Genomic DNA, 24,504 nt, shown 5'->3' with positions numbered 1-24,504 from the left:
GGGCATATATCTACGTGGCTCTCTTTTCAACCACGAGGAAAGCTTTGACTGTCTCTTTTGTAGGCCGTCGCATTTCCCTTGCGTTGTAGTGATTGTTGCCGTACCATCACCCTAAGCTCAAAAATCGTTTCTGATTCCGTAAGTCATTTTTTACGGCCTTCCTAAGAGGCGACAGTACCAGAGTTCCAAGGCCGACTATGCAGTCAAAAGATAGGCACAACAAACGTACGACAAGTTCCCATTGGTTTCAAGACCGCACTGACATAACCTACTGCCAGGCACATCCCATCCACAGATCTCCCCAAGCTTAAGCCACAAGCCACAAGATCCAAAAATATCGGATATGCCGATCATGCGAACCACTACTAATACAGACAAAAATGAAATGTCTTGAATCGCCCCTACTGCACGCATATCCAACTAAGCACACGTAAATACTGAAACCAACAAACGATGCCGTCATCGTCTAGAACCCCCAGACGCCACGATATCCGATAGTGCAACCCGACTAACTATAATATGCAAGCAAGATTCTAGATGTTCGGTTCCCAAAAGCAAAGAATGATAATAGGCAGACAGAAGGCTAGGGCTAGCCCGAGACGTAATCAAGCAATTATTTTACGGAGTATTGCTTTTTCTTTTTTTTTTTTTTTTTTTTCATTTTTTCCGCTGGGGGCCAGATGATTTTAGTATCATCTGAGTAAGGGTGGAGCCGAGCCCATGCATGCAGGTATCCGACATCCTGGTCCATCGTGAGACGACCACTGCGGTCGTGGGCTGATTCAGATGTGTTTTACATTGGTGGATGCTGGGATGTGAATCCTGCGGGTTTTTCTGGGAGGTCTTGGAGCATGTATTGGTACTTTCTGGGTGATTGGTACATATACTACCTAATATATTGCTACTACTGTATACTTACTGTATTAGTATATAGTGCGTACGTATGGACCGGGGTATAGATTGGGTGATTCTGTCTTTTTCAGTGGTTCTTGGGAAATTTGCTCTGAGAAGATCGACTACTTGAGTCATGTAGGTACGGAGTATTCCGTTTCTACTATCCTATCGTTTCTCCATCGTGGGGACTTACTCGGTACCCTACTCCGTGCCGACAATGTACATTAGATATAATATACTTTCTTTCTCAGCTTACCACACGCACACACACATGCACACTATGTTGGCTGAGCTGATCTCAGCTGAGATCACTTTAATTTATCCCATGATCTGGTTGATTAATCCAATCTAAATGAGCCTGTCACCATCAACCATGGTTTATTACGATGACCCCGCTGGAGAAAATGACCGACCCACGAATGGAGATACGGGCATTAGTCTACCCGCTATCAATAAAAGTTAAGTACTTACGGAGTACGTAGCCTTTGATTTGAAATCGCCTTTTCCCGAAATGGGTCCCTGTCTTTTCTCGTTCCGACCTCGTCAACTGCCGAATGAGATCATCGACACGTACCTGAGAGGGCGGGGGGGGGGCAACCTTGATAACTGAGTGGGTTCACATCCGCAGGGCTATGGCCAATTTCAGGCGTGGATTGGACGGGAGTATTTGAATCGAGGATGTTTTTGCTTTATCCAGGAGCCCGTGCTTTGTATATTCCTACAACTTTAAGCGTCACGCGCCTCACGGCTTTTACTGCCGTCGAGTAAGCTCTGTGGCTGGTATGGGGAAGTTTTGACCTGTGCCCCGTTATTATACTCGGGCGTGCTGTTATGATCGTCTCCTTTCGGGGGTTCTTTCTGGTGGGTTTGGGTTGGTCAGTTGTAGGCTTCTTTCTTTCTTCCTTTCTTTGTATTCCTTTTCTGGTTTACTGTAATCCGTACTCCGTACGTGGTCGTGTACGGAGTAATTGAGTGGCGGTTAAGTGGATTAGAAGGGAAAAGAAAAAAGGAATACTAATAAAAAGGAGACACAGTCAGAGGAAATAATGATGGAGGGTACATCCAATCAGATTAATCCAGGGCAGGGTATGGATAAAGAAGAACAATAGTGTCAGGTGGATCAGCCTCTTTTCCTCCCCCAAGTGGTAATGGGACACGATTGGATCAGCTTCAATAGTTTGGGAAACTAAGTTTGGATGGAGAGTCGGTTTTCCGGTACTGCGTGCGCGAGAGCCGATCCGGAGAGAAAGAGGGAATGATAATTCTTCAAATTTTTAGGACACGAGGCGGACCATCTCGTGCGCAGTCGTCAGGCAAGAATAGGCATGGACTAAGGTTTTTCGCTCACCTCAGCGTGTGGTGAAAAGCCGGTCAGAACCGATAAAAAGCAAATATGATGATCCCCCAGAACTTACAGATAGATTTAATACAGACTTGAAACACGGCGAAATTCTGGCCGGTCCATTTTCCCTTCCTTCGTTCCTCTTTTTTTTTTTTTTTTTTTTTTTTTTTTGCTCCTTTTTCTTGTCGTTTCGCCCCCTGACCCTGGGAGCTGGGACGGGTAAACCCCAATCGGATTGGCTCTTCAGGTGGCTTGGGACGGAAGACCAAGTGGGGCCCTTTTCTTTCATTAGTTTTCTCGGGATGGAGATCGTTTCCGTCTCGGTGTCATCTTGACCTTCTTTTGGTCTTCTTTTGGGCTTCTTTCTCTTCGCAGGGCTTGCCTGTCGCAGTAACTTCTTGGTTTATCACCTCAGAATGATGACCAGAAGGACCGTGGAACGATCAGTTGCTTATCAGAACACTATTACAGGTTTCTTCCACGGGTCTGAAGGGGATATCCCGTCCCGGAGGTATACTCCGATGAGTGGCAAGGGTGATTAGAATCAATTGGATGATGATGGCTAGTGTCGAGAGTTAGATCAGTGTTTGACATTAAGGGAGGGAGAGACACGGGAGTGTTGTGAAGGCTCTCTTTGGGTTGAGCAATGACAACAGACACCTTGGTCACAGTGGATGTATTCTGTACAGTGTACGGACTACTACACATTAGACTAAGCCTGACCCTGTAACATTCAAGTTAAACTAGTGTGGTTGACTAGAAAGAAGGTGACTAGTCAGGTACTTGTTGGCTCCACCCATGGATCCCAAAGAGGATGCGCCATCGTGCGTCTCCACTTTTCCGTCTCTCCTGATCCTGCAGTCTCGCTAAACTCCAATGGGCAGTGAGCCTTAGTATTTCCGCCAAATGGAAAAAAAAAAAAAAGAATTTGGAGCAGAGTCGTAGTTATAATAAAATAAATTCTAATTAAAATTAAATTCATGGAGACTAGACTAATAATAAAGAATCCTAATACGGTGGTGTGCTCCGAATTAGACTTGTTGACTAAACTTCTCCGCCGTTACTATGGCCTTAGCCTTGGTTTAGTACTCCTGATCTGCCTCCGGATGGAAGAAGACGGCACTTGCGTTCTTTCTCTTTCTCTCGTTCTTCACCGTCGGTCTCTTCCTCCCCTCCTTCTTCTACTGCTTTCCCTGGCCGTGGGATCGGATACACATCGTCTGTCCGCTACGGTTCACCTTTTCTAATGACTTATTGGTTCCTCGGAACCATTCTAACGGTACGGAGTACACTAACGAAATGAATGTGAAGAGCTTTTGAACTTGTTACACGGGTATGTCTTAGCCCCGTTCCAACGCTTCTCAGCATCTGCAGCTTGAAGGTTTCCTTCTTTTACCCCCCGGGTTCGCCTTGGATATGAGACTGAGCTTCATCATCACGCCCCATGGACGGCCTGATATCGTCAGCTCGTACTCTACATAACAGTCATCGCAAAAAGTGGCCCTAAGGTGGGCTGTACAATTGACCGCAAGGCTGACGAAATTTCATTGTTTCCCCGTTCCAGGATGATCCAGGTTTCCCAGATTGAATAACAATAGAAGAAAACAAAAAGATAAACTACGTCACCGCCACACCCCGAACCCCGGATTAGCGCAGCCCCGCCATTTGTATGTGATCCCTCATATCGACAATGCAGCATACAAAAGGTTTAGAGTCCGACGTGGCGCGGACGGCCTCACACTCCCGGAGTAACAGCATGTCAAGCGATTCTCTTCCGCGCATTCGCATGACTGCGCCAGCAGCGACGCCTCCGCCTTCCTTTATCGCATCTTCGTCCGCCGCTCAGATCGTCACCGCTGACCAGGAATTCAATACCGCGGACTTCGTGGCAGAAGACGGCGGTGATTCGGATGCGAAAGCGATCGTCACTCCCGAAGCTCTTTCAGCTTTGAATGGATTTCTGGACCATCTTCTCTTCAATATCCTGGCGGCTGCTAAGTCAACGCAACTCACATGTATTCGACCAGCGGTGGCGGATGTGTTGAAGCCTCGACTCGCAAACCAAGTGGTTTCTGCGGCAGATGAGGAGTTGCGCGAGTATATGGGTGGCCCGGAGGATGAGCAGTTCCAATTCGGTCGGGGTATGTCTCAAAACGGTGATTTCGATCTGGTTCGTTCCTGGAAATTGACTCGCCTGCGCTGTATGGTCTATACCCGACTGGGAGATATGGAAGAAGATGACGAGGAGGAGTATATCGCACAGAATGGTTTGGATGACGACGGCAGCATCTCGCCGAGGTTTTCTATGCATGTAGGAAATATTACACCGGCGGCTGCCATCTTCCTGACTTCCATTATCGAACATATTGGTGAACAGGCCTTGGTGATAGCGGGCGAAACAGCTCGGTCGCGACTATCCTCCAAACCAAGTGACGGGCCCGAGGAGGCAGACTCCAGCGCAGAACGAAGCACCATCAACCGGTTAGTCGTGGAGGACTTGGATATGGAGAAATTAGCATTGAATCCAACCATGGGTCGTCTTTGGCGCACCTGGCGTAGGCAAACGCGGTCTCCTATGTTGTCCCGAGCAGTTTCCAGAGAGTCTATTCGACGCCGTTCAACAGTTGGTCCTTCGACTCGTCGGAAGAGTAGTACAGTTACCGGGGATGAACTACCACAAAGACCGGTCATCGAGATTCCGAAGGAGATTGACCCGGCCTTTGTTGCACTCCCAGTGGGTGACCACGATGTCGAGGAGATCGAAGGTTTCACGTCTGATGGAGAAGGTACTGAGGTGGTCCAGACTATGCAGGCAGTAGTGGCTCACAAAGTGCGACCCCATAGTCTCATGGTGCTGACCTTGCCATCACCAAGATCCCCTACATCCCCCATCACCCCACTGAGCGCAAAGTTCACTCGTCATGTCCGCGCGAGGTCGTTGCCCGATACTACCCCCCAGGAGTCGGCAGAAGTTGACCAAACTGCCGACCGGCCATCGCCCACCTCATCTGACGAACAAAAGCCGCTGGAAACCATGTATGAGCACGAAGAAGATAATGAGCATCCCAAGGCCAAGGCTGAGTCAAAGGTGTCAAAGGTAGAAGCTCCTCCTGAGGAATCATTGGAGCAGGATAAGATGGCTACGTCGTCACAATCTGCCGTGTCGGTAGAAATCGAGTCGAGTCAAGCCAGTAGTACTTCAGGTTCGTCAACATCTCTGAGCGATCGTTTCCAGACCGATTCGGACACGGAGGTGATTGAAGGACAAGGAATGTGCGAAAAACCCAAATTGGCTCCGATACAGCGACCCAAACGTCTCTGTAGCAGGGACGCAAATCGCGAATATGACAGGTCGACTACCGCGACCCGAGTGATCAGCGAACGAGTGATGCCAACAGTGGTCGATGATCCGCCACAAACGCAAGGGGGTGAAGACTCCACTCCGGCGCCGCCTGCCATCAGTCACGATGTTTCAAAGGATTCTGATACATATAGAGCTTCAACAGAGTCCTCAGTCCCTCAGACTCGGAATTCGACTGACCTGGAAGAGAAGATCCCTCGTCCACCTTCCACCTCTGGAGAAAGTGTTATTTCCGACCGTTCGCGGACTCGACCTAGACCAAGCCCCTTGGTGGGTATAAGTCACCATCATTACGGCCGCTCAAGTTCAGGGGTATCCTCGATAAGTTCGGCTACTGAACGTGCAGCGGTTCAGCGTGTCATCCGACCGTCAACTTCAGCAGCCTCTTCCGTCTACTCCAGACCGCGTCGCTCCGACAGTTTTAGTAGCCAACGTGAGAAACGCCCAGTTACTGCCGGGTCGACCACGTCACAGGTTTCAATCAGGCTGAAAGGCCTCATTGGTCTTCAAGGGGATTCTGTTTCACTTCGCCTGCGCAACTCCTCCGAGACCAATCGGTTCGCTGGAGAACCGTATGACGACACGACCGGCTTGGACGAATTGATCCGCAGTGAGGAAACTCTCCATTATACCCTCACCCCGAAAAGTATGAGGGAAATTGAGGTATGGTTAATTTTCTTTCTTACTCTCCCCCTCTTATTTGAGTTTGTCGACTGATAATCAATTTCCTATAGGAGCCTGATTCACCTCGCTGGAGAGTTAGGTCGAGCACTGCGGACCTGGCTGAGTTCTTGAAGAATAGCGCCCCTCCCGGGGAAGTTCCACGTCCTAGTACTTCTCACACGTCTTCCAGGGGAACTACCGACGCACCTAAATATAAAGCTATCGAAATACCCTCGACTGCGACCTCGCAACAATCATCAAACCTGGAACAAGCTGCCGATCGGAAACTAAATACTGGGTCTTCTAGTGATTACGATCACTCTATCAAGTCGACCGGTCCAAGCAGCCCTCTCAGTATCCAACAGACCCAATCACCACGTTCTCCGTCGAGCACAATTCGCAGTGGCCCTAAGCTGGAGGCCCGTTCAGCAATTAGTTCAAAGGCGGATCAAGATCGGACAACCGAGTTGATTGACTTCATTCGTGAAGGTCCACCCACCGCAGGGGCACGCCGCATTCCACGTGCGGTTGCACCGTTCCGAGACACCATGGATTCAGACGAGTTGAACTCGCTGGAAACTGGCCTCTCCGAAAATAATGCGCCCTCGGTATCTAGCACGCAAGACGGGTCAATGTTGACTTCCGTCGGGTCTCGCACAGGACTTTTGGACACGGGCAACCGAACTACCGTGCATCCAACTGCTGCTCAGCACATTCCAACCGCTCCAGTGGACGACCCTCGTCCTGTGCGGAAACAACGTAGGGTGCCAGACCCCTATGCCATTGATTCAGATGACGATGAGGACCTTGACGAGCTCCTGGATGGCCCAAAGCCCAAGCGCGAAGAGGAAAGCTTGATAGATTTCTTGCGTAATGTTCCTCCTCCGGAATTGGAGCCAACCCCGCAGCCCCCCGCAGTCAGCACGATGCCCTCCAAGAGCTCATCTGGTGCGTTTGGAATGAAGGCGCGACTTCTTCGCAATGCCTCTGGGGACAAGGTGCCTACTACGAAACTATCAAAGGCCTCGCTCCGTCAACAGCAGGACGGCTATGCTGCAGCGCCATCTAACTATTCAGTCAAAGTTAGCGCCGAGAGGAGCAGAGGCGCAATGTATGGAACTAGCAGCCTTCCCTCCGTCACAGATCGGCAAACAGAGACTAGTGCCCTGGCTGAATTCCTCAGGACGACGGGGCCTCCTGAGCCTCCTGCACCCCGAGCCTCCTCATCGATGGCTTCGAAGGGTAGAGAATCTGGGGTGAATAGCCTCTCGCGCCTTTTCGGGCGCCGGAAGAAGCTCGAGGTCTAGTGCCAGTCTGTAAACCTACTTTATGTCCTCCCTATTCCCTTCTCATCCTCTCTCTTTTCCATATCTCCATTCTCAAGTCAATTAGCCTACGTGTTCTTTAGATATGTCCTTACCTCTCTGTTCTCTTTTTCTTCAAGAGCGTTTTTAAGCCATGTGACGATCCATCCTGTGTTTCGTTTGATTCAGGTTCTCTCTTTCCTTACTTCCTTGGTCCGCGGGTCAAAATCCTACAGTCTTGACATCTGGGCCTTGGGTGAACGAGTTCCCTTCCGTATATCTTCCATATTTTCTTCGTTGCTTTGGCACGACACTCGTTGTCCTTTTCCTTCATATACCACTTTGTCCTGTTGAATTTGCACCCCCGTCATGTTCGACTTTATGGGGTTTGGAACGAATGATATCCTGCCTTCAATCTTCTAAGTTCGGGACATTGTTTTACTTTTATTTTTATTTCCTTTTCCTTTTTACTTTTCTATGTTGCGCGATATTCCCCTGGGAAGCCGTGTTCATGCGTTTACTATAAAAATCGGGCGAACCGTACATGATATCAAGAAGCTGCTAGCCACAAAATGACTAATTTCTTTAATCTCATTCCAAATTTTCCAAGGATTTACAACAATCGTAGAAGTTTTCTAATGATCCTCAAGTATTTTTTTTTTAGAGATCTGGACTAGTGTAGATCAATATCCGTTCTTAAAGCGCGGTCGATTTGATGGCGGAACATTGTTCTCCCGATGGCCCCGGAACCCTTGAGCGCGGCGTGGCATCAATGGCAGCTCCCGAGCTTTGTTGTCAGTTTCCAAAACCTCACTGTCGACCACAGCGACATCTAGCTTCGACAATGGGGACGTCACAGCCTACCATGAGGTCTATCCTCGGAATCTTAGTCTTGTGTCTTATCCAGATTTCCGCCGCGTTGAAATTCGACCTGCCCGCCGTGAGCGGAAAGAACGAGCGATGTATCCGCAACTTCGTCTTCAAGGACCAACTTGTCGTCGTGACAGCTATTGTGAGCGGTCAGAAGGGTGATGGACAGAAGGTCAACATGCATGTATGTCTCATTACGCCCCTATGCTCGGTCAATGGTTATTTGCGGTGAATTATGAAGCCTACTTCATAGGACTGGTGTTCGTCGGGCTGGATTGAATCAGGAGCGGATTCGCTAATCGTTCTTCTTGGAAACTAGATCAAAGATGCCCTGGGTAATGACCACGGTCGCCCGAGGGACGTTGTAGGCGAGACGAGACAGACTTTCACTTCTTCGGAGGATACTGCTTTCGATGTTTGCTTCGAGAACAAGCTTGAAGGACGGTGTATGTCACTTAGCCTGTTCCTGCCTTTGACTATTATTCTTGTTGGATTGTTGGATTGATTTTCTGATGTTTTGTGCAGTCGGTGTTGCGAACCCTTATCGGTCCATTGAACTCGATGTCGACATTGGCGCCGATGCTCGCGACTGGTCTAGCATTCAGGACCATGAGAAGCTCAAGCCCCTCGAGACTGACCTCCGCCGCATTGAGGAGATGGTGCAAGAAATCGTCAGCGAAATGGAATATCTTCGTGCACGTGAGCAGAAGCTGCGTGACACCAACGAGAGCACCAATGAGCGTGTGAAATGGTTTGCGTTTGGCACGATGGGAATGCTGATTGGATTGGGCGTTTGGCAGGTCATTTATCTGAGGGCCTACTTCAGGTATGTATGTCTGGTTGTGGATGGTTACCACTCGGCTGACGACTACGACTACTTGCAGATCCAAGCATCTTATCTAGACGGTCCCTGTTTCGAAGTGCCTGGACTGAGCGGAAAGGCACTCTGCGTTGTAGTTTCCTTGTTCTCATGACAACATGTGGAGTTCTATGCATCTGTTGAGTGTGGTTTCGACTTTATGTAGTCTCGGATATATCTCACGGTATACTTTTTGAACACTTTTATGATCCTACGATAGCGTTAGACAACTGGGGATGATGTAATGGATTACTCCAACTTTAAAGAGACTAATCCATTAGTACATATTGTACATATGTACCATGTGCATAGCCGGCTCCCTGCGATTCAATATAATCTTTGTAATACACAACTTTGGTTGGCCATGTTTAGAGCATGCAAACACAACAAACAGCACCTCCAAAATCTCCGGATGATGTCAATCCCGTCATGGTGAACTAAGAAACAATTCCGATCCTCCTCAGCGACGATTCTCTCTTACACAGCTCTCCTGCAACAAACATATCGGCAAGGCCAACATGTCTGCTGCAAGACTCATCCAGCGCTTCGCGCGACCCTCAACGTCGCCATTCTTCCTCAGAAAAACCCTCGCCCGTCGCTCCTTCGGCAGCTCGGCAATTCGTCCCAAAGACGATAACGGCCGCGCTCCCTCAACAGCGCCAGAGCACCGCGAATACCAGACCAACCGGCCTCCCAACCAATATGTGCCCAACACGACTTCTACCATGACCAGGGACTTCCCAAAGGCCGGGGAGAAGTCCGTGCCGCCGGAATTTGTCAGCGCCGTCGACCCCAACTACAAGCCGGCGGATCCCTACCCCGGAAAGGTAGAGCATTTCACGGGTGGGCGCCAGGAGACGGGCGCGCAGAAGCCAGAGCTGGGCGTAGGTGAGATGGAGGGCATTACGTTTAAGGTTGAGCCGCTGAAGCGCAGTGGGGAGGATGTTTCTACTATTCGGGCCAGGTTGTTGTGTGAGTATACCCTTTCTCTAGTATTACTAATTCCTTATTGGAAGATCTATGGGGACTGATATAGGTGCATGGAATAGATCAGAGCCGGAAGCGAGGAATTCTCGAGTCCGATTTGTTGCTTTCTACCTTCGCCGATGTTTATCTTTCCAAGATGAACAAAGAGCAGCTGCAGGAGTATGACCGGTTCCTCGACGAGAACGACTGGGATATATACTACTGGGCGACGCAGGACCCTCCCACCGAGGGCAACGTCGCTGAGGATACCCCCACCGAGACCTGGAAGCGCACTGGGGCTAAGAGCGGCGAATGGGCCCAGACGGTCGGTGCCTACAAGGCTGCTTACCGGCCCGTTCCGTCTCGCTGGGCTGATTCAGAGGTCTTGCACCTTTTGAGACAGCATGTGCAGGATAACAGCGCTACTGGGTTCCATGCTGCCAAGAGTAAGAAGACGGGTGGTGCGGGACTTGGTCGCATGCCGAATGTCCAGGTGTTTGATTCGTGATGTAGATTTGGATGTTGTATAGAGAGATGTTTGTATAAAAGCATACCGGGTTGGGATTGTACTATATAGTTGGTTCGTGTAGGGAATTTATGCATTGTTCGTGTTAGGTGCCTTTCGTTATATTGGTTCTTATAGGGCTCTGAGGATATGCTGTTGGAGTGGTGTATTACTAGGTATCTAGCGCATCTAGCGCATCTAGCGCATGTATGTACTGTATAGGCTGTAAAACATAACATATACTGATAGATACATGACAGCTAGTAACTATTCAGTACGTGATTAGTATATCTATATAGTCCCTGATGTACAGCTTGTCACAGCCTCTCCCGAGCCATCGAGTTACATTGTCTGTTTGGGGTAGATGCTTAACGTCCTCAACTGTCATTGACAAGAGTACTACTGGTCAAGAGTATTGATAGTTCCACTGGCAAGACTATTGTATTACTGTAAATATATCACAAAAGTAGTGAGTTGTGAGCTCTGTCAAATGATCGACAATATCATGGAGTGAGGAGAGAGAGATGCATACTGTATAACCAATTAGTAGGCAATATGGAAGCTCCATCTCTTTAAGATCCCAAGAGCGAATGGTATTATATTGCTTGAGGATCCACTATTATCGGAACCAGAAACTAAGAAAACTAAGAAAACTAACCGCCACACGTGACTCGCTTATGTTAGGGTTCCATGTGACCACGCACACAGAGGGCGGTAAGGGAGTTAGGGCTTAGGCGGGCACGCCGACTCTGCTCCTCCATCTTCGAACGTTGGGATTTTACCTCAGAGTCAACGACAATTGCTCCGCCCGCGTTCATCCTCTCTCCCTCTCGCGGTCCCCTACCATCGTCATCATGGCTGAGCAGCTGGTCCTTCGCGGTACCCTCGAGGGTCACAATGGCTGGGTTACTTCCCTTGCCACCTCTTTGGAGAAGTAAGGGAATTCCGGATCCGATATCAAAGACAAGAAAGAAATTTTGAAAGCCATACAAGAAAGATGTGTGAAAATCTTCAGTGATGAAGAAATTCGAGAAATGGCATTGGTTGATTGATTCTGGATAAAAAATGGTTTCTGACTTAATTCTTTCTCCGACTCTAGCCCCAACATGCTGCTCTCTGGCAGTCGCGACAAGACCCTGATTATCTGGAACCTTACCCGCGACGAGCAGGCCTACGGTTACCCCAAGCGCAGCCTCGAGGGTCACTCTCACATCGTCTCTGACTGTGTATGCAAACCGAATCCTTCCGAAGACCGTGGATATCGCGGGGGACTTGGTACGAAAGGAAGTTGGGCTGACATGTGGATTTTGCGAATACAATAGGTGATCTCCTCCGACGGTGCCTACGCTCTGTCCGCCTCTTGGGACAAGTCTCTCCGCCTCTGGGAGCTCGCTACCGGCGAGACCACCCGTACCTTCGTTGGCCACACCAACGACGTCCTCTCCGTCTCCTTCTCCGCCGACAACCGCCAGATTGTCTCCGCTTCTCGTGACCGCAGCATCAAGCTCTGGAACACCCTCGGTGACTGCAAGTTCACCATCACCGACAAGGGCCACACCGACTGGGTCTCCTGCGTCCGCTTCAGCCCCAACCCCCAGAACCCTGTCATCGTCTCCGCTGGCTGGGACAAGCTCGTCAAGGTACGCATCAGACTGTTTGCTTTTACCCTTTACCGAAATCGACCTGTTCAAATGATGTTTCTGTATAAAACGTATTTGCTACTTCAGAGCCTTTACGGCCATGAGACCAACAATCACCTATACCCTGATGAACATTCAACACTTCAATGCTATCTCTCTGCATCTGCACGTGGAAAAGTGTGTTCACAGCTAATCTGAACTGTGTTACTAGGTTTGGGAGCTCGCCTCCTGCCGCCTCCAGACCGACCACATCGGTCACTCCGGCTACATCAACACCGTCACCATCTCCCCCGATGGCTCCCTCTGCGCCTCCGGTGGCAAGGACGGTACCACCATGCTCTGGGATCTCAACGAGTCCAAGCACCTCTACTCCCTCCACGCCGGCGATGAGATCCACGCTCTCGTCTTCTCCCCCAACCGCTACTGGCTCTGCGCTGCCACCGCCAGCAGCATCACCATCTTCGACCTCGAGAAGAAGAGCAAGGTTGATGAGCTCAAGCCCGAGTACATCGAGAAGGGCAAGAAGAGCCGCGAGCCCGAGTGTGTCAGCTTGGCCTGGAGCGCTGACGGCCAGACTCTGTTCGCTGGTTACACTGACAACAAGATCCGTGCCTGGGGTGTCATGTCGAGGGCATAAATGATGAATACCCATCGGTGAGGGACATGAGAGGAAGATAACTATTTTGTTTTTTATTTTTCCTTAACAAAAAAGGGCAGGCATTGGTTGGGATGTATGAGCCACGAGCAATGAAGCACTTCGGCGTTCCTTAACCGGACCCGAAGTTTTTCTAAACATGTCTAGCTTACTCGATTCATAAAATCCGAATGTCTGGGATCTTGTAAAGGAAGACATGCCATGTTCTAATACAAAGACAAAAAATACCTTAAAAGCACTGCTGGGGCTTATACACTAGGGTAAGGTGACCGTACTATATCTATGTCACTGCCGTATTCGTACAAGTAGAGACTGCCTGTCATGTCCTGCCGGACTTTTCATATCCATGTATCCATACACTAGCTATATCATATTGTACATGTCATGGGTCTATGGTAGAGAGGCCTCCGCTCATCTATTCCTTCGCGAGCCTCTTAAGAGCAGCGTCGGCCATAGAGACACCCTGTTCAAAGCCCAGACCCTGCGATAACGACTTGGCTTCTCCGTAGAGCCTCTTGGCCTCCTTCGCCTTACCCTGGAACTCCGCCAGCCAACCCAAATTAAACGTCGCCGCCACGCAAGAAGTATCACACTCCTCATCGCGAACAGGAGGCTGAATCTTCGCTGCAACGTCAATTGCCTTCTTCGCCCACTGCTGAGCAGCATCAAAAAGCTGCTCCCTCGCCTTCTTCGGATCCTCAGCCCTAATAGGCTTCTGCGCCTGTCCAGCCATGCACCCAGCAACACTATTCAGCAGCACAACCTGCTTACACGTCGGCGTATCCCCCTCCTCAGTATGGAGCAGATCCAGCGCCCGCATCTGGAGCGGAATCGAAAGCTCATAGTTCTCCTGCGCCGTATACCGACCCGCCAGATCCGTCAACGCCGTCGCAATCTCCGTAACATTCAACCACCCCTCAGTATTATCAGCCTCCAACCCACCCCCGACAGGGAGGCCCAAACTCTGTCGCCGATGCAACTCTTTCAAACACAACTCCACAGCCGCAACCTGCGCTGCCTCCGCCTTCTTCTCATCTTGGATATAGTCGCTCGAATACAGCTCCGCAAGCTTCATCTCAATCCCCACAGCCTTCTTTAGCACCCGATCCCGCTGCTGCTTTTCAAACTCCTCCAACTCCTTCCTCTTCTCCTCCTCATCCTCCTTCTCAATCTTCACCCCAATCACTCCCTCCCCGCGATCCTTACCCTCCACAAACCCCATAATCTCCCCCTTCGTCCGCTCCAACACCTCCACCGCCGCCTTCGCCAACCCCGCCCGCTCAAGCATCATCGCTACCTGTATCTTAATCCCGACCACCTCGTCCGAAAACGGATGCATCCCCATCTCAATCCCAATCCGCAGCGCCTCCTTGTATGCCTGCAGCGCCTTTGGCGGACTCAGGTCCACCTCCGTGTAGTAGACCGCCGTGCGGAGCGCCTCCGCCACCGGCGGTGGGAACTTGTGGTACTGGGGGCCGACGCGCGTGTACTCGACATAGGCGATATAGGTGAATATGGCTGTGGCTGTTGCGGCGGAGAAGAGCGCGAGCGGGAGTAGGATGGGGTTTTTGCGCCAGATGTCGCGTTTGGCTTGTTTAAGGCCGAGGGTCCATTTTTGGTAGGTCGAGAGGGATCTCTTTTGTGAAAGTTGCAAGGGTTGGAGGTTGGTTTTGAGACTTGCACGGGGGGGTTTGGGGAGCGTTGAGAGACGGCGGGTGAGTGTTGAAGTGAGGGTTCTGGGGAGACGAAGGGTGGTTGTTGTGAACATTTTGGTTTGGTTTTTTTGGGTTAGTTGGCTATTTCGGCATTGGGGGGTTTTTGTAGTAAATTGTGGGATTTGGTAAATTGGCTTGAATTGGCTGGTGGTGTGAGGGAGTGTGTATGTGAAAGAGAGTAGAATAGACAAGAGAAGAGAGTAAATTGTAGGCGAAAGAATTAAAATCTATGTTCCATCCCTATTGGTCGGAGCTCCCGTCGCAGTATGACGTCGCTCTCTTATCGATTCTCTTTACTATTCCAGGCACCCTTCTCTATCTCTGCCTAGATTGGGCTTGTAGCTAGCGACTAGTATTTAATCTTAAGTGAAATACTTCTTTTACTGGTTCTTGCTCTTTAATAATCTGAATATGTGTGGTAGATATGCCCTCGGCGTGGTATGTCATGTCCCTCGACTTACTCAACTCCTGTAGGCAGAAAACTAGGTATCTAACAAGCAAAACAGCGCATGGTCTTCATGCGTCGGCGCCTCCAGGAACAAGGCCTCCAGGTTGACGAAGCACCCTCCGATGACGAGGTCCGAGAGACATACAATTTCGCACCGGGCAACTTTGGCGCCGTCTATCGCGCGGATATATATCCCTCCGGTCATGGCGAGGAACAAAATGAAAACGACGACAGTGGACCTCACACTACATTACGTACACAGGATAGGGCCAGAGCGAAAGACGAACAATCGCATTGCCAGCTTTATTATAAGATTCAGAGCATGAAGTGGGGACTGGTCCCGTTCTGGACGAAGCGGAAACCGGACTACGGGTCGCTGATGCGGACGATCAATTGTCGGGATGACTCGCTGGTCGAGGATCGCGGGATGTGGACGTCCATGAAGCGGAAGAAGAGGTGTGTGGTTGTCTGTCAGGGTTTCTATGAGTGGTTGAAGAAGGGGCCGGGGGGGAAGGAGAAGGTGCCGCATTTTGTGAAGCGGAAGGATGGGGAGTTGATGCTTTTTGCTGGGTTGTGGGATTGTGTTTCTTATGAAGGTGAGTTTGTGGACCTATACTGGGTCAGTTATTTGGTGGTTAGGCTGATTTGCTGTGGAAGGGGAGGATGAGAAGCTCTACACGTATACGATTATTACGACGTCTTCGAACCCATATCTGAAGTTCCTTCATGATCGCATGCCGGTGATTCTTGATCCAACTAGCGAGGCGATGAAGATTTGGCTGGATCCGAATCGGACGACGTGGTCGAAGGAACTACAGTCTGTGCTGAAGCCGTACGAGGGCGAGCTGGAATGCTATCCCGTTCCCAAGGAGGTCGGCAAGGTTGGAAACAACTCCCCTGACTTCATTGTACCGGTGAATAGTAAGGAAAATAAGAGTAATATTGCGAATTTCTTTGCAAATGCAAAGAAAAAGACCGAGCCGGGTGTCAAAATTGAAGGCGATGACAGTACGGATCAAAATATAATCAAGAACGAAGACGATCCGCGTCCAACGAAGGACGATGAATGGAGCGAGGATAATGCACCCAAGCCAGCAGCGGGCATCAAGAGAGAACGCACTCCCGAGGAGCCTGGAAAGGTAGTAGATGAGGGGATGAAGAAACTAAAAACAGGGCCGCTCATCCCTTCGTCAAAGAAGATCACAAAGCATAACCCAGTGTCGATGCAACAGACAAGCCCTGTCGGAAAGAAGATGCGAAGTGCCACTCATAATGAAAAGCCCATGAAAAAGGTGAACGCGAAGAAAGCTGATGGATCTCAGCCAATCACAAAGTTTTTCTCAAACTGAAGTATTCTGCCTCTATCAATGAATCGTATGATATGTGCTATTCGGACTGTGCCCTGCAATACTAACTCATCATGATGTGATGTGAGTTGCGATTCTAACCAAACTGGCCTGCAGTTTAGTCATAATTATTATCAAGTTCAATAAAATATAGTCGAATAATGTACATGGCTTCTCAATGCGTCCGCTATTGACTCTCCTGTTGACGCAGCCTCTGTACCAACTTTTCTCTAAGGAATGGACTCAAACCCAAACTAGATCTGCTGTTAGTACTGTTCGGTGCCATTTCAAGAAATTGTGACCTACATTCCATCCCGAGTCACGATCCTATAAGTACCTATTGAAGTCAGCTCCGCCACTGGAATATTCTATACAGAAACACCGTACCGCTTGGCTGATAATTTCCGTTGCTTCCCACGAAACTACCGTCACCATCGACCTCAAGACTTCCAAAGATATCTTCGGGCCATGCAATCCGGCCATACTCGGGTGGCCGCCGGTTGTCCGAAATGTGTATCCAGCCTCCTCGCCCGGCAGATCCAGCACCACCTTGGCCGCTCGCTCCACCGCTGGAATCTGCTGCACTGTGCCGTCTTCTGGCACGCCCACCCGTCAATAGGACACCACCAGAGCCCAAGTTAGCGCCGGATGTAGACGCCATCACCTGGGCTTGGGAGACAGCGTCCGGGTCCTGGTGTCCATACTTGGAGACCACATCCTGTAGGATCTTCAGGAATTCCGGGTTCTCCCTAAAGGAGTCCGTCGTAGGGGGCAGTTTAGAGGTGACGCCAATGGACAATCTAGAGTTTGGAGGCTCTGACGGCAACAATGACAAGATGTGGCTCCCATTAGATGGGAAAACATACTAGATAAATTGTGAGTACCAATCATAGCAAATATTAACTCGATTGGAGACATACAATGTGGGGATGACCTTCCAATGTCGAGACACTCCGGACCTGTGACCATCTTGACAGACTAGGAGTATTACGGGCGAAAGTCCTAAACGCAAACATATTGAAATGACTTCAATTGAGTAAGGCGTTGAAGTAGTTGGGGGTAAGGATTAATCTTCGACCATCCATTTACCTATGACGACGGAGGCAAACACAACAAACTCATGTGACTCCGCGTTCTGGCCGCAAGTCACTCCGCATCAAATAGTTCCTTCACGGGAAATCCATAGAGTTGGGTGGTGTTTTGGTTGATAAAACAGTCTTTTCGCTTTTCTTTGGCCTTCCCAATTTCCATTCTCTGCCTTCATACTTTGGCGATGCTTTTGATAGTCTAGTGAGTTTTCACAATTGCATGGTGTTGCCCGGTCAGTCCGTCAGATAGAAGATAATGAAACTGCGCAGCGGTGCAGTATTGAGAAGAGGCCCAAATCGAAATCGAATTGCTGCTATCGTTTCATGCGTGATACCCCGCATTTGTCTAGTTATTGATCTGGTTACATTTTGAATTCATCGTATTGAGCAGCTCCAATGGCGACTCCATCTTCCAAGCAAAATCCCGGCGCAACGCCGACCCATCTGACTTCTTCTCCCCGCCCCTCTGGGCCTATGACTCGACCTATATCGCATAAATCACCATCAACGAGGACCCCATCTGCTTCAGGACATGCTCATAATCATCAACCGACTTCGACGCATCAGAACGCCACACCTCTGGCTGCAGCTACTGGGGCCGACGATCCCGTCACTCTTAGCTCCCCGTCGGCTCTTCTTGCACTCGGTGGCTATGGCGGGATTAGCCCGTCTCCCGCAGTCCATGACGCTTTAGTGGCACCCGGTATGCATGACAGCGATATTCAGGCACTCGGTATGCAAGGCCTGAAACTCGGAAGTGCGCGCGACAGCGACGAAGAACGGAGAAGACACATTGAGGACGTGGTTCAGCTTTTACGGACGCGAGTCGCGGGAAGAGGAGTGTGCAGGGAAGGCATTGAGCGACTGGGCCAGCTTGAAGGCTTTGAGTCGATCTGGCAGGAGGATAGTCTTAGTATTGCGGGAAATTTTGTCGACCTCGAAATCGAGTTCTACCGTGCGCAGAACACCGTGAAGGACGTCAGCCTGAATATCGCAACGCCAGAAGCCACTGACGGTGAGCGTCGGGAAGCTACGGCTGTCCTAAAGCGTGATTTGATAGAATCCCCTGAAGATGGGGGACGGAGCTCTTGGAAAACTTTGATTAAGTTCCATGAGAATCTACAGTGGCTTGCGAAGCATGACAGACTCAGCCAAGAAGTCAACTGTTTTGAGGCCATAGAAGGCCTCTACGAAAGCTTGAAGCGCATTTGGGATGAGGAAGGAAATCACCGCAAGTTTTCTGGTATCTACGATCATCTCTGCAGTGGTTGGGTCGGCCAGCCGTGTCTGCATCAAGGAGGCCGGATTGGCCTCAACTTAGAGTACTGGGTACACCAAGCACGCGTCCTGGATGCCAAGCAAAAGAAGTCTTCCCCTGATGACATGGCTATAGATCAGCCGTCTGAACCGTCGATGGATGGCGAATCCGGGAACCATAACGGCAAATGGAACATCATAATAGAGTGTGAAGAAGGATATCCGTCGCTCCGTGTGTCCAAAGAGTGGGTGAACTCCGAGGTCTTTACAGTCATGAACAACAACAATGCAAACGAACCGTCGTCATCGAACGAGATGGGAGGATCTGATGTTGCTGTTGTTAACTGGGCAGACCCACCGGCGACTCTTCCTACCCAGGGCCAACAAGATGCAATGGCGCTCGATTCAGGCATGCTAGGTGCCGCACCGAATCGGCGCTTTGTTGCGAGAATGGAACCACCCCTTGAACTGCCAATCTTGGCAGCTTCGGACATATACAGACATCTGGGCATTCAGATGCCACAAGAGTTTAAGATGGTAACTTACGATGGACTCTTAGCACCGGGATGGTCACCATTATCAGCGGCGGGAGCTATGGGACTTGGGCCTGAGGAAGCATCCCAACTGGGTCGCAAAAGGCGCAGGATGACCGTCCAGACTGTTGGTCAGGATGGCAAGCCATGCACTAAACAGCATAGCTACACTTTCCAACCCTTTGAATCTGTTGCTGGGCGAACGATGCGTGACATCCCATTCGCACACCCACGGCAGCTTGCAGATATTCTTCCAGTGAGTGCAATAGCAAAATTACTGATGAGAGCAGTTACTGATTCTCTTTGTTTTCTCCGTACAGACACTGCGCCAATATGCATTTTTAGCCAACCTGATTCGTAACATTTTCAGTTCCCCGTCTAAGAATGACGATAACAGAAAGGATACCCAAAGAGACTCCCCAAAGAGCCCGGCTAGTCAGCTGAAATTCACGGAACCAGGGAAGCCAAAGAAAAATGTGATTACCTTAAGCAACAATGATCCCAACGAGAAAAAACTCGACCGGTTGCTGAAGGGATTCTATAACATGGACAGGATCATAACGGACAAAGGGAAGGACACATCTAAGTTGAACGCTGAAGGTATCGACGACGATGCCGATGAGGTTAAAGTAGACGTTACATTGCGGACACAGCTTGGTCAAGCGCCCGTCGTCATGTTGCTTTTCACGGTAAACGATCCACCCGGCTCTGCCGAATCGGCCAAGGACAAAACTACTATAAGCAAGGTTTCCGTTAGTTTGGAAGTTGGACTGAACGGCCGCGTTTCGGTTGTAGACATGACAGGATTGCTGGACCACTCTAGCAGTCTTGGAGACATGGACGTGCAAATGACCGATGGCCAGAAGAACGAAGTGATTGAACTACAAAACAAGATAGCCCGGGTGCTGGAAGTATCTCAAGACATCGGGACACTGGTGGAGTGGATCCTACGATGGATGCAGCAGCGAAAGAGCCGTTGACAATACCTGTCACACATCCCAGATTGGTTGGGTAGCCGCAGCTGCCGCTGCCGCTGAGTGGAGAGGGTTGTCTCGACCACTCTGTCGGCTGGTAGCCGCTGAAGTGGTGCCCTGCCTCCAGCGGATCAGTTGAGGCTTGACCAGATCTTCACCTGAGGCTCTGCAGACAAGACCCATCTCCCTGTCCGGAGCTAGCCCAGCAATCGATGCTGTACCTGCATGGACTCCATCCCCGATCTATCCGCCAACGAAGCTCTGCCATGGGAGCTCTCTATGTGAACTACGACACGACTACCATGCCAGAGCAGTTTCTCTCACGAGATAGAATCATCCGTTGCTAGTATTACCTGTCCACGCGCAGTTGGCGAAGAAATAATCGAACGTGGAACATGACAACCCAACGGGCAGCAATCCGTGAAAGATGGGAAGAAAAGGGAAAGAAGATCCGGTGGGATGGAGATCTGTAGCTTTACACGTTTCCATACATACATATGCCCAGACCTGCGAGACGCAGAATGAATGTTGTTGTTGTTGCTCCCAAGAAATAAAGTTCCGACCCATATGGAAATGGCGGTGGAGGCGGCTAGTGTAATGCCTGGCTGCCTTATACCAGGGCTGAGGGATTTAATTGTACATCCCAGTGCATGAACAACCACTGCAAGAAGACTGTTTGGTGGTTTTCCATTATCTAAACCATGAGGGAATAACCAAGTATGAGAATGACCTGTCAAGTGTCTCTGCTTCGTGGTATCCCAAAATCTTCCCGTCGATGTCCATCCCAAAGAAAAGGAAGCAACAAAAAGAAGAAACCCCCAAAAAAATGGAAAAAAATAAAAATAAAATAAAATTAAAATAAAATTAAAATTAAATTAAGTAGAATAAAATCAAAGGCTGGAAGAATAAATTTCCATGATCAACTGCGCGAATTACCCTGCCAGACTAGATACCTCATTAAAACAAAATGATCCATCGAGGGTTTCAAAAAAATATGCATTGGGATTCTTCTGCATGCGTTGATGGGGCATGAGGCATTAAAAATTTCATTGGAATTCTTCATTACAAGACTTACAGAACAAAGATCAATGAAAATAAAATTTGTCGTGGAATGATTTTCATTTTTCCTATCCCTTTCTGCGTTCTTTCTCTTTTGCTCCCTTTTGTCCCGTTCCTTTACTACTACTACTATTAGTTGATTAAGTGATGACATATGGTCATAAAATCGACTTTGGATTCCCCTCGCCAAGCGATACAATGTGACTCGCAGATTTCTTGGCTGATCGGCTGGTCCTGAAGATGAATTCATACTATAGGAGGACTTTCTCCAAGCCATTGTTCCATGTATGTTCAACTGTCGTCAACCTGAGGCATTCCAGGCGAGCGATGACGATTCGGGCCGAATCCAGTCAGCGGCGTTTGTCATGGACGGCGGTCCAGGGCCAATCAGGGCACAACGATAAGGGACCCAGTCAGAATGCGGAGCATCACAGGGAAAAACATGGTTGGCGACTGAAGCCATTACTCATTATCAGGCTGGTCAATCACAACTATTACTCTAATCCCCTCAATATCATTATTGATTTTCCGGTCATTGGATGACAGGCATCCCCTTCGTCATGATTAAGTTGCTTAGATCGTGGTGTCGGTGAGGGATATTCATGGCGGTCACTCACTTCGGGCTGTATTATCCGAGGTCGAAAGGAAATTTTCATGATCAGCCTTTCGGTATCACAGGAGCGAGACTTTCAGATGTCAGTCATGACGCATTCATTTGCGACTTGCACGTTCAATAGCCCGTAAACTGGGAACTTCTTGCGGGAGGGCGCTAAACCCCTCCTGGGTTAGAGACTGCGCCACATGTTCTATTCTTATGACTGGCTGACGGCCTACGGCGGGCTGAAGCTGCCTGCTGCGCATCTGATCAGATCGGGGTTGATGAGAGTGGATATCATTCTGAATAGAATAGCTAGACCTCAATACAATACTTACAACATTACATTTGATAGACCGAAATCTATTCTTTTCTGGTCTCTCGTTTCACCACGAACTAATAATAACCCTTCCGGGTCTCAAAATCTCATCCTACCAGGGGGAGACTAGTACTAAGAATACATCGCTCTCTCTCCTCTGCAGTGGATGTCAAGTACTACAGGGCTGAACGGAACGCTCCCCCAAGACTGTTCTTTTTCGCTCCCCCCTCTTGATTCTAAAACTCTCTCAGCCACTCATGATGCAGTTGATTCCTGAATCTCCCGACCACGGACGCCTATCATTTGCTGTAGTACAGTTCTCACAAAAAGAATGATACAATTCCAAGAAGATCGCCACTCCGGGGGGACGTTCTGGAGAATCCTTGTACATCCCAACCAGTTGTTGTGAGGTTGAAGTGACTTAATCCTGACAACCAGAGCCCCTCTGCCTTGACCCTCTTCCACGCCCTTCGAGGCGGTGCAGACCGCAGTTTCCCCCAGCGGACCAATCCCTCGCCTAAATTCCCTCTAAGAATAACCCTGACTAACCATCTGGGCCGGTCTCGGGGACTTGGGGGCGGCTTAACTTTTCTCTCTGTTGCTCGCCTTTTTCGAGAATTTCTTGCCACGCCCCACATCTGTGGAGGTTTATTTTCTGTAAATTTGCCCATTTTCACTGTCGGTACTGAGAATTACCGGCTGGGTGTAATATTGCCGTTTTGGGTGATCGTCGAGAATTTCTCGGTTTCTTTATTCCTTTTGATAGACAGGGACTTGATAATTGTCGTCCAGTAGATAAGGATCTAATTCAAAGGAGGTATCTTTTGTTTCTTCTCAAATAGATAGAAGGAAAAAAAAAAAAAAAAACAAAATCTATTAATTTCCAAAGCAATCAATCGGCAGACGCGCTATGATCCACCCACGCGACTATGGCGGGGTGTTCTTTTTGAGGGGCATTGATAAGGAATCCTTCTGATAAGTTGCAGGCACCGTGGATTTTTGATATGCATCAATTGTACAGAGTATGGACCTGTACATTCCTATCGGAAAGACCCTACCAATGCCCTTCCTGAATGTCTGTTCATCTGATCCCGGAACTCTGTCGGTCAGTATGACAAGGCATATATCGAGAGAAAACGAGAGAGTCATTTAAAGAGAAAGGAACGAATGATATCCAATCCGTGAACCCAGTTTCCCATATGACTTGCTATAAGCCATGCGCCCGATCTACCAATGGGCTGTCAGTCCAGAACTATTAGTTGCATGCAACGTTCAAACTAAATGGGACAGATACTCGGGTCCTGCAGCTGATATGCACCATCGTCGATTAATGGTTGATAATACCTCTTAGCAACGGCTTTTCGCGCCGCTATCTAAAAAGCCTCAGTCAGGCAACCCTCGTTCATCGCGGTGGGAGTGTATCCAAGGCCTGGTCAGCCGACTGATAATGATCGAAAAGGGGAAGTCACAAATGCATGGAACATGTTGAGGAAGTATAATTAAACATCGATAGAAGGCGTCCGGATCACCGTGGCGTGGGGTGCGATTATCTGGGGAAGAGAGATACGAGCTAGATATCCAAGCGCAGGGAGATTCCGGTGATTAGTATTCACAGCCATTCATTCTATCACAATGGACCGGCCTGTTCAAAATGACTCTGCCTATTTGCCTGGTTGCAGAAACCTGCATTACTTGCATCCATGTAATTTTTCCAGTGAACTACAGTAACTGTATCGGCGCAAAGGAGGAAAGGGGGAGTCATTTTTTTTTTCTGTTGGATCCATGATGGCTCCATCTCTTTACCCAATTAGGGAGTCTTATTGAGTGCCTGAGGTGCGGTCTTGGGCAGTAACCTCGTAATCCACCGTGTATTAGGAAGATAGAACCATCTAGCCGACGCCTATCTCATGTTGGTTGGGAGGCTATCCAACTGACCCCATGTAGCTCTTAGTACCTTGTCATATATTCTCGGATAGGAGAGTACCTGATCCATTCAATGGTTGTGGGAATTGAATGGCGGAGAGCAATCCTTGTCTGAGCTGCAGCCTTGCCGCATCTTCTCAGTGTCCAGACACTCACCACAAATTGTGGGTTGCGCCTTTTTTTTTTTT

General features: G+C 49.3%; 7 protein-coding genes across 7 annotated transcripts; 4 read left to right on the top strand and 3 right to left on the bottom strand.

Annotated features, from left to right (window-relative positions):
* The first annotated feature begins 3,377 nt into the window (after positions 1-3,377).
* Positions 3,378-8,143, top strand: BDV38DRAFT_248877 (uncharacterized protein). Its single transcript, XM_032054761.1, has 3 exons — positions 3,378-3,569; positions 3,801-6,260; positions 6,332-8,143. The coding sequence occupies exons 2-3, from the start codon at positions 3,927-3,929 to the stop codon at positions 7,565-7,567; spliced, it is 3,570 nt and encodes a 1,189-aa protein (XP_031912737.1). The 5' UTR covers positions 3,378-3,569; positions 3,801-3,926; the 3' UTR covers positions 7,568-8,143.
* Positions 8,144-8,408: 265 nt separating this feature from the next.
* Positions 8,409-13,041, top strand: BDV38DRAFT_271803 (40S ribosomal RACK1 domain-containing protein; the record flags this gene model as incomplete). The annotated part of the gene is made up of 9 exons (XM_032057381.1): positions 8,409-8,618; positions 8,754-8,880; positions 8,960-9,268; positions 9,924-10,265; positions 10,343-10,752; positions 11,631-11,698; positions 11,864-11,990; positions 12,087-12,404; positions 12,616-13,041. The coding sequence occupies 9 exons, from the start codon at positions 8,409-8,411 to the stop codon at positions 13,039-13,041; spliced, it is 2,337 nt and encodes a 778-aa protein (XP_031912736.1).
* A 433-nt stretch (positions 13,042-13,474) lies between these two features.
* BDV38DRAFT_271802 (TPR domain protein) lies at positions 13,475-14,827 on the bottom strand (the record flags this gene model as incomplete). The annotated part of the gene is made up of 1 exon (XM_032057380.1): positions 13,475-14,827. The coding sequence occupies one exon, from the start codon at positions 14,825-14,827 to the stop codon at positions 13,475-13,477; it is 1,353 nt and encodes a 450-aa protein (XP_031912735.1).
* Positions 14,828-15,185: 358 nt separating this feature from the next.
* Positions 15,186-16,571, top strand: BDV38DRAFT_283620 (SOS response-associated peptidase; the record flags this gene model as incomplete). The annotated part of the gene is made up of 3 exons (XM_032060072.1): positions 15,186-15,212; positions 15,281-15,818; positions 15,880-16,571. The coding sequence occupies 3 exons, from the start codon at positions 15,186-15,188 to the stop codon at positions 16,569-16,571; spliced, it is 1,257 nt and encodes a 418-aa protein (XP_031912734.1).
* A 92-nt stretch (positions 16,572-16,663) lies between these two features.
* Positions 16,664-18,011, bottom strand: BDV38DRAFT_107106 (uncharacterized protein). Its single transcript, XM_032050913.1, has 4 exons — positions 17,489-18,011; positions 16,956-17,433; positions 16,875-16,905; positions 16,664-16,822 (listed from the first exon to the last, which is right to left on the bottom strand). Exons 1-4 carry the CDS (start codon positions 17,582-17,584, stop codon positions 16,756-16,758), a joined length of 672 nt encoding a protein of 223 aa, XP_031912733.1. The 5' UTR covers positions 17,585-18,011; the 3' UTR covers positions 16,664-16,755.
* A 350-nt stretch (positions 18,012-18,361) lies between these two features.
* On the top strand, positions 18,362-20,426 carry BDV38DRAFT_271800 (RNA polymerase II mediator complex middle subunit MED1; the record flags this gene model as incomplete). Its single annotated transcript, XM_032057379.1, has 2 exons — positions 18,362-19,702; positions 19,767-20,426. 2 exons carry the CDS (start codon positions 18,362-18,364, stop codon positions 20,424-20,426), a joined length of 2,001 nt encoding a protein of 666 aa, XP_031912732.1.
* Positions 20,427-22,647: 2,221 nt separating this feature from the next.
* BDV38DRAFT_107090 (uncharacterized protein) lies at positions 22,648-23,211 on the bottom strand. Its single transcript, XM_032050912.1, has one exon. The coding sequence runs from the start codon at positions 23,062-23,064 to the stop codon at positions 22,714-22,716; it is 351 nt and encodes a 116-aa protein (XP_031912731.1). The 5' UTR covers positions 23,065-23,211; the 3' UTR covers positions 22,648-22,713.
* Between the last annotated feature and the right edge of the window lie 1,293 nt (positions 23,212-24,504).

This window comes from Aspergillus pseudotamarii, assembly GCF_009193445.1.
Source record: "Aspergillus pseudotamarii strain CBS 117625 unplaced genomic scaffold BDV38scaffold_32, whole genome shotgun sequence".
Classification (NCBI taxonomy): domain Eukaryota; kingdom Fungi; phylum Ascomycota; class Eurotiomycetes; order Eurotiales; family Aspergillaceae; genus Aspergillus; species Aspergillus pseudotamarii.
Note: the sequence above shows the minus strand (reverse complement) of the source record. Positions and strands in the feature narration are given on the sequence as shown.

What these genes read in the sequence shown, in the direction of transcription:
- BDV38DRAFT_248877 (XM_032054761.1), top strand. Translation starts at nt 3,927, where the DNA reads ATGCAGCATACAAAAGGTTTAGAGTCCGACGTGGCGCGGACGGCCTCA. An exon ending in AAAGTATGAGGGAAATTGAG is followed by an intron (nt 6,261 to 6,331) that starts GTATGGTTAATT and finishes AATTTCCTATAG; the next exon opens with GAGCCTGATTCACCTCGCTG.
- BDV38DRAFT_107106 (XM_032050913.1), bottom strand. Translation starts at nt 17,584, where the DNA reads ATGTTTGCGTTTAGGACTTTCGCCCGTAATACTCCTAGTCTGTCAAGA. An exon ending in TGGAAGGTCATCCCCACATT is followed by an intron (nt 17,434 to 17,488) that starts GTATGTCTCCAA and finishes CAATTTATCTAG; the next exon opens with TATGTTTTCCCATCTAATGG. An exon ending in CGGAAATTATCAGCCAAGCG is followed by an intron (nt 16,906 to 16,955) that starts GTACGGTGTTTC and finishes TGACTTCAATAG; the next exon opens with GTACTTATAGGATCGTGACT.
- BDV38DRAFT_107090 (XM_032050912.1), bottom strand. Translation starts at nt 23,064, where the DNA reads ATGGGCAAATTTACAGAAAATAAACCTCCACAGATGTGGGGCGTGGCA.